General features: G+C 30.1%; 1 protein-coding gene across 1 annotated transcript in view; it reads left to right on the top strand.

Annotated features, from left to right (window-relative positions):
- LOC118443511 (uncharacterized) overlaps nt 1–8,158 on the top strand; it is a 41,270-nt gene continuing 33,112 nt past the window's right edge. Inside the window, exons 1-3 of the mRNA XM_035870600.2 lie at nt 1–297; nt 950–1,029; nt 7,734–7,808. Coding sequence (XP_035726493.1) covers nt 195–297; nt 950–1,029; nt 7,734–7,808 — 258 coding nt within the window. The 5' untranslated portion in view covers nt 1–194. The remainder of the gene's footprint in view (nt 298–949; nt 1,030–7,733; nt 7,809–8,158) is intronic.

Here is an 8,158-nt window from a genome sequence, read left to right as displayed (position 1 = left end):
CATGTTTATAAGTGCGTTCGTGTGTTGTATTCTGTGAAGGTTAATGTAGTCTTTCACGTCATCATGTTAATTTAATGTTTACGTGATAAATAAGTCAATTTCTGTAAAAAATATGTTGTGCACGTGACGACAAATAGATAATTGGTTTTGTGTATTTAAAAAAGTGGATTTAACGGTAAATATCAACGTTTAAAATGGCGTGGTTCGGTGACAGTCTTTCTGGCTTATCTCATTTAAAGGGCCAAATTACGAACTTTACGAAGGAGGTACTTTCCGAAGGGATTGTCAAGGAAATAGGTACGCAATGTATTATCAATTGGATCGAATGAAAACAATAGAACGATAATAATTTGTTTTCTCTCTCTATATTATTTCGTGAAAGAGCGATGAAAACTTTTTAAGGTTATTTCCGACTGTCAAAATAAGACTCTGTTTTATCGACGTAGTAACATCGACGTAGCTTATAACTCTTAGCGGGAAATTCGTATTCTTCTTTCTATCTAATTCCGTTCATTATGTTAACCGATCAAACGACGAGATAGATGGTAACGCGATTAAAAAGTGAAAAAAATGAAAGAAAAAAAAAAAAAAAAAAGAAAGAAAGAAAAAATAAACAAACAAAAAAAAATAAAGGAATAAAATAAAAAAAGATTAAAATGGAACAAAACTAGACAATGAAACGGCATAATTTTATCTTTTAATACCTGTATTCCGTGTTATCACTGATCAAATTATATCCTATATATAATTGTCCTATCGTTCTCTCTAAAGTAATAGCGAAGAGAAAAAAAAAATAAAAAAATAAGAGAATAACAATGAAAATAACAAGTGATATTTTTCAACGTTCTACGTGACTTGTATAAACAGTGTTTTATTTTTTCTTTCCTTCTTTTTTCTTTTTCTTTTTTTTCTTTTTTTTTTTTTTTTTTTTTTTCTTCACCTATTCTAGACGATCAAACGATGCAATTGAAAGAAGCGAACGAACGGTGCATACAACTGCAAGAGTTACTGGACACGAAGGACGCTGAGGTGAGTCTCTCTTGCTCTCTCTTTTTCCTTCTTTTTCCTTTTGTATAATCGTATCTCATAATTATCTTTCTTTTCTTTTTTCTCCACGTACCAAGTTATATCATATCGTCCTCCTAATATCGATCTCTCTCTCTCTCTCTCTCTCTCTCTCTCTCTCTCTCTCTCTATAAATTCAAAATTTATCAAAAATAATATTTAAGTTTTTTACGTTATCAGAGAGAGAGAGAGAAAGAGAGAGAGAGAGAGAGAGAGAGAGAGAGAGAGAGAGAGAGAACCTAAAGACCCTTCTTCGCTTAGGGTTTTCGCGATAAAAAATAAAAAAAAAAAGAAAAAGAGAGGCGGCGATGGTTCGAGCAGGGGAAAAAAAGAGAGGGAGAGGAAAAAAAAAAGGAAAGAAAGAATAAAAAAACTACGGCCGATTAGAAATGATTTCAACAGATGTCACTCTCCCTAATATAATCACGGACGAGTGTAAGGCAAATACATTTAACTTATCTACCATATTATACAACCCTACTACTGACAAAATCCTTTCAACCCCCGTTTTTATTATGTCCCGCATCTTCTATTTCTTTTTTTCTTTCCCTCTTTCTTCCTTCCTTCCTTTCTTTCTTCCTTTCTTTCTTCCTTTCTTTCTTCCTTTCTTTCTTCCTTTCATTTATTTCTTTTTATTATCATTTATTCTTTACAATTCAATGTAAATGTGCATTACAAACAAATATGGCGTCGCGACGCCACTTAACCTTTTTAATTGGATTCAGAAATTTCCGTATTTCGTTTACGTTTCTCTTTTCTTCCCCCCTTCCCCGTTTTGTCCTTTTCTATTTTTCCTTCATCTTTTGTCCCCTTTCTCTACGTTGCTCTTATTAAAAATTAAAAAAGAAAAGAAAAAAAAAAAGAAAAATTAAAAAAGAAAAGAAAGAACATTGAACATTCGAATATACTTAATTCATATTATATACGACCGATATAAAGGATGTGTGTGTAGTATCGAAAAAAAAAAAAGAAAACGAAAAAAAAAAATACATTTATTCCTCAAGAGATCATTAATTCGAAATATTCAAAGGTCATATGTCCATTTTATATGGAACTTTGTCCGATATTTTTTTTTTTTTTGAAGATTATTTATCTTCGATTGAACGTATTGAAAAAAAAAAAAAAGAAAAAAAAAAGAAACAGAAAAGAAAAGAGGAGAAAAAAGAAAAATCGCTTTATGAAAATAAATGACCCACGTTTACGATTTGCGCATAATGCAACAGTTCGGTATTGCATAACCTTCGACATCGTCTCCGTTCACAGAGAGCACACAGAAATAGTTCTGTACTTGAGGTCATTGAAGTCCCCTCTTCTTCTTAGTTCGTTCCGGTTCGCTATCGCGGCCAATTTGTGGAAACGCAGAGACCAAAAGCCTGCAAACGTGCTATACTCTTTCTCTCTCTCTCTCTCTCTCTCTCTTTCTATTACTCTGTCTCTCTCACTTATTCTATGCTTTTGTGGTTAGCCCTCGAAGGCGTCTACTCTCCCGTTGTGTTTCGTCTACACGATAGAATGGCTTGCCGATATCGCGAGCTTTAGTCTTTGCGTTTAACAATGTCCACTGTTCGAGACAGTTGAGAAAGTTTTCGCTGACGATAATAACGGTTTAATGGTCCCCGATCGATTTTTCCAACCTTTCCTTTTGTTCAAAGAACGATCAACATTACGACAACAATGACAAAGACTACTATGATGAAACAACGACAATAATACTTTTAATATCTACTCCTTTCCATATTTCTTTGGATACTACTTTTAAAAAATCATTTTCGTCCGATTTCTCCAATTTTTCTTTTTTCCCTTCTTTTCCTTTTTTTTCCTCCTCATCCTCCTCCTCCTTCTTCTTCTTCTTCTGCTTCTTTTTTTTGGTCCAGAGAATTTTTTTTCTTCCCCCCCCCCCCTTTTTGTTTAGTGCAGAAAGTCGACGCCATTTTGCGTGAAACAATTCTATCGCAATTCCCAATTTTTCTGATTAATTTTCCTCTAATTTTTTGGTATAAAGTTTCTTTTCCTTTCTTTTCTTTTTCTTTTTTTTTTCTTTCTTTCTTAATATAAAACACTGACGACATTATATAAAAAAATCTATTCATTTTTCGATCAGATTTTAATGATATTTTATTCTTGAATACAACGAAGAGAAAAAAAGGAAAAGGAGGAAAATATAATATCGTAAGATTAATTAGTTGATAGCGTAAAAGCTAGTTTTATGCAAAAGGTATTGTGCATGTATTATTTGTACACATACATATATAAATATATAAAGGATATATATATATACACACACACACACATATATATATATGTATATATATATATATATATATATATATATATATATATATATATATGACTACGTATGTACGTATATACTGTACACGCAAAGTTATCGACAAAATGGCCGCGCCTAGTTAAGGGTTAACGACTGCTCACTTTGAATGGAACGACACGGAACGACGTTGATTATGGCAACTGCCTTGAGTTTATTTATATTACTATACGTTGTGTTTACTGTCTCTCTCTCTCTCTCTTTCTCTCTCTCTCTCTCTCTCTCTCTCTTTCTCTCATATTTACATTATAATATTAGAAGAAAATAAGAGAAAAGGACAAAAAAAAATAATAAACAAAAAACACAAAAAGAAAACGAATCCGATTAAAAGAAGAAGAAAGAAAAAATATCTCGTTCAATTTATTACTATACTTCATTTTTTCTTTTTATTTTTCAGTTTTATTATTTTTTTTTTTTTTTGTTTTTATAGATAAATCAATAACCATTATTTTTGGCTTTTCTAGTTGACGATAGGATATATAAATAAAATTGTTACACAACATATACACCTCTTCGCTTTATAATTTTATCGTTCATATTATAGATTAGATTTTATTATGTATATATATGTAATATATATATATATATATATATATATATATATATATATATATATATATATATCATTCAAGAAACTCAAATCATGTTCTTCCTGTAATGCGCGAGAAAAGATTACGTTTGATACGTTCTTCTTATCTCTTTATATCAATCGAATGAAAACTATATTTTATTTTATTTTATTTTATTAATTTTTTGTTTGTTCTCTCTTTCTATCTCTCTTTCTCTTTCTTTCCTTCTTTTCTTTCCTCATTTTATTTTACTTACAGTTACACATTTATTTATTTTATAACAGGATACACATGTACAATGAAATCTCTGCATAGTGTTAGAAAAAGACGAGGTCTACGAATATTCTCAATTGAAATTAAAAGAATCAAAGAGCTACGTAATTTTACGTATCATCGTATACGATTAATTTTTCACATATAAATTTTTTTTTTACAAAAAGGGAATGAGGGCTGAGAAATAGGAGTGGGGGAGAGAGAGAGAGATCGTTCGGAAATTTCTAATTTTCTATACATAATTTCACAATATATGCGAAAGAAAAATTTAACCTTCAAGATTTAATAACCAATAGAATTCTATGTATATTAAAAATAATTTATATATATACTTATCGATAATTAATATACATATATATATATATATATATATATATATATGTATTTTGTAGTCGATTATATAAATCATAGTGTTCGATATATCCGATCATATCTAATTGTAATTAATTCGATATTGATACGTAAATGGCCCACCCACGTATACTTTTGTGATTCTATCGAGTTAAACGAACGTGAATGTTACGATTTCAGCTGGTATATCGTCATTTCCGGTTATTTCGTAATACGCGTGCTCCAGATCAGAAAGAAAGAAAGAAAGAAAAAAAAAAAAGAAAAAGGAAAAAAAAACGAAGAAAAAGAAACAGAATAAAAATGAATATGACGACGACTACGATGAAGACTACGATGACAGAAACAACGTTCATTGACGTTCAACGACGACTACACAATAAAAAACTTTTTTGTTATATATATAGATATATATATATATATATAAATGTACTAAAGAAATGTACTGAAGAAATGTACTAAAGAAAAGTTACTAGACAGCGTTAAAAGTTCCTATAAGTGATTAATTAATTTATTTAATTAATTAATTCATTCATTCCTTCATTCATTCATTCATTCATTCATTCAAAAAGAAAATAAGAAATCGTTTACATTTCTTCGATAATTTTCAAGTTAATCTTTCCTTTTGTATCGTCGAAATTAATAGGATCCTTGATTTTTATTAAATCAGAAGAGAAAATCGATTGAAAATCAAAAAGTATGAAAGTAGTATTGAAAGATATCGAGTAGATATTTTTTTTTTTTTTTTTTAATAATCATTTGCGAATATCTTTGGTCCATCTGCGAACTTTTAAACCGACCTGTACCATTACTCATAGAAATCACATCGTAAAATCCTTTGTATCTTTTTCTATTTTTTTTTTTCTTTTTTTTTCTTTTCTTTTTTTTTTATGATGTATGTACACGTCATTTACTCTCTCTCTCTCTCTCTCTCTCTCTCTCTCTCTCTTTTTTCTTTCTCTCTCTATCTTTCTCTTTCTAACACGGATCTATTTCCAATTATCTCTTATCTAGAAATTACACGGAACTCTAGATATAACTTGTTTCTTTATCTAATTCCTCTTTTAAACGTTATTCGTTAGATTTATTAAGAGAAAAATAAATTCTTAGTTATAGTTCATTCATTCGATTCTACGATATTTATTATTTTGACGTAGTTTAAAGTTCGATCGAATGATTTTGCTGGAACCAAAATGGCGATAAATGCATTCATACATACATACATACATACATACATACATACATATGTACGTACGTATGTTTATATCTATATAATTATTTTATGTGTATGTATCGATTTTACAAGGTCATCAATCATTATCTTTCGATTATAACAAATTATCGATTATGTTATATTACTGACGTTCGATAAGTTCATTGATTTTTCATTAATTAATTGATTAATTAAGAAAAAAGAAAAAAATTTGTGTAAGAAGAAAAAGGACGATACCAATCGCGAGAAATAATTTCTTTTTCTTTTTCCTTTTTTCTTTTTTTTTTCTTTTTTCTTTTTCTTTTGTTTTTTTTCGCTTTTTTTTCCTTCTTTCTAATTCAATCACGGAACTAAAAATTTTCGACTCGCTTTAATTTTCATCCATTGTTAACGAGGATTATTTCATTGAGGATCAGACAAAGGTAACAAATAAAAAAATATATATTGTATCTTGGATGCAAACTGAAGAAGGATGCAATTGGACAAAAAAAAAAAAAAAAAAAAAAAAAGAAAAAGTCGTGAAGGTAGAGAAACAAAAACACACACACACACACACGCAAAAAGAAGGAAAGGAAAAAAAAAATACAATCGTGAGAAATAATTTCTTTTTCTGTAATCCTTCTCTCTTCTCTTTCTCCTCCTTTTTTTATTCTCTATCGAATTTTCTTTCTTTCCTCTCCACCCTCTTGCCCGTTCTTTTAATACCAATCTTCATCCTTATTATTATTATTTCATCGAGAATCGTGAAGTAAGAGGAACAGAAACAGAAAATCAAAAGAAAAAAGAAAACAAAACGTTTAAAAAAAAAAAAAAAACCAAAAAAAAACGAAAAGAAAAAAGAAAAAAAAAATAATGTTTATCGAGGATGCACAACAACGCAGCTGGATTACGCATAGGTCCCATCTTTTTGAACGTTCGCTTACGAGGATTTTTTTTTTTTTTTTTTTTTTTTTTTTTAAATAAGATAGGTAAGAGTGGGGATAGGAGAGCAGGAGAGGGGGGAGGGGAGGGGGAGCAACGTATGGTAAAAATATGACGGGAGAGAGAGAGAGAGAGGAATAAGATCGCACGGCTGTTCGAGTGAAATAGAAACGAATCGCGAAGCTATATAATGGTAAGGTGGAGTGAGGAGAGAGGGTTAGGCGAGAGGTATGAGAGCAAGAGAGTGGGAGAAATGGTAGATAGGCTAAGGGGTGAGGATGAGGGGGCCAAAGGTGGAGGGGGAATTATCGCAAGGCAAACCTGAGATAAGAAAGGCAAACAGAAACGCGCTCATCGCGCCGTTCGCCGCCTCCCTATACCACCACTACCATCACCACCACCACCACCATCACCATTAATATTACCATAACCATCACTACCACCACCACTACCACCACCACCACCACCACCACCGGACTTCCTTCTCTGATTATGGTTACCAATATTTAAGTCGACACCCTGATTACGAAGCGTTTATTCTTTCTTTTCCTTTTTTTTTTCTTTCTTTTTTATCTCTCTCTCTCTCTCTCTCTCTCTTTTTTTTTCTTCCTTTTTTTATTTTTTTCTTTGTTTCTTCCTTTCGTCGAGAAAAGAAAGAAACGAAGGAAGGAAGGAAGAAGAGAGAGAGAGAGAGAGAGAGAGAGAGGAAAGGAAAGAGGGGGGAAGAAAGAATGTTAAAGAAATGAAAAATTTTTTGTAAAAATGTAATGTAAAAAAAAATGTTACTCCAATTGGTTTTTCTTTTCCTAGTATTTTTTTTTTCTTCTTCTTTTTCTTCCATTTTTTGTTTCTTTTATCATGGGCGTTTAACTTCGTTCGTTTCTTTTCTTTTTTCTACTTTTCCTCTTTTTTTTTTTCCTACGTCACATTTTAATTTTTTAACTTGTTTTTTTTTTCTTATTTTTCTTTTTTTTTTTTCCTTTTTCTCCCCCATTTTCTGTAATCTTCTTTTTCACAGATCTCTGTGTTGCGCCGGCAAAATTGCGAGCTGCAGAAAATCGTCCTCGAGTTGGACACGAAAACGAAAGTATCGGTGAGTTAAGGAATATATATTTTGTAAAAAAAAAAAAAAAAAAAAACAAAAAAAAACAAAAAAAAAAAAGAAAAGGAAATTAACGAGTAAGCTTTTTTCTTTTCTTTTCCGTTTTTTTTTTTTCTTTGTTTTATTTTATTTTTATTGGCTTTTGCTTTTCATCGATTTTCTTTTTCTTGTTTTCTTTTGTATGAGTATTATCATTGACTATCATTATTATTACTATGACAATTATTATTATTGTTCATTCATCATTATTAATTATTAATTATTAATTATTATTATTATTATTATTATTATTATTATTGTTATTATTATTAATATTATTAATACATAATCTATACGATATT

The sequence above is a fragment of the Vespa mandarinia genome, chromosome 17 (assembly GCF_050613455.1).
Source record: "Vespa mandarinia isolate Hongniang chromosome 17, ASM5061345v1, whole genome shotgun sequence".
NCBI classification, from domain to species: domain Eukaryota; kingdom Metazoa; phylum Arthropoda; class Insecta; order Hymenoptera; family Vespidae; genus Vespa; species Vespa mandarinia.
The sequence above is the reverse complement of the archived record's forward strand: the minus strand, read 5'-3'. Positions and strand labels throughout refer to the sequence as shown.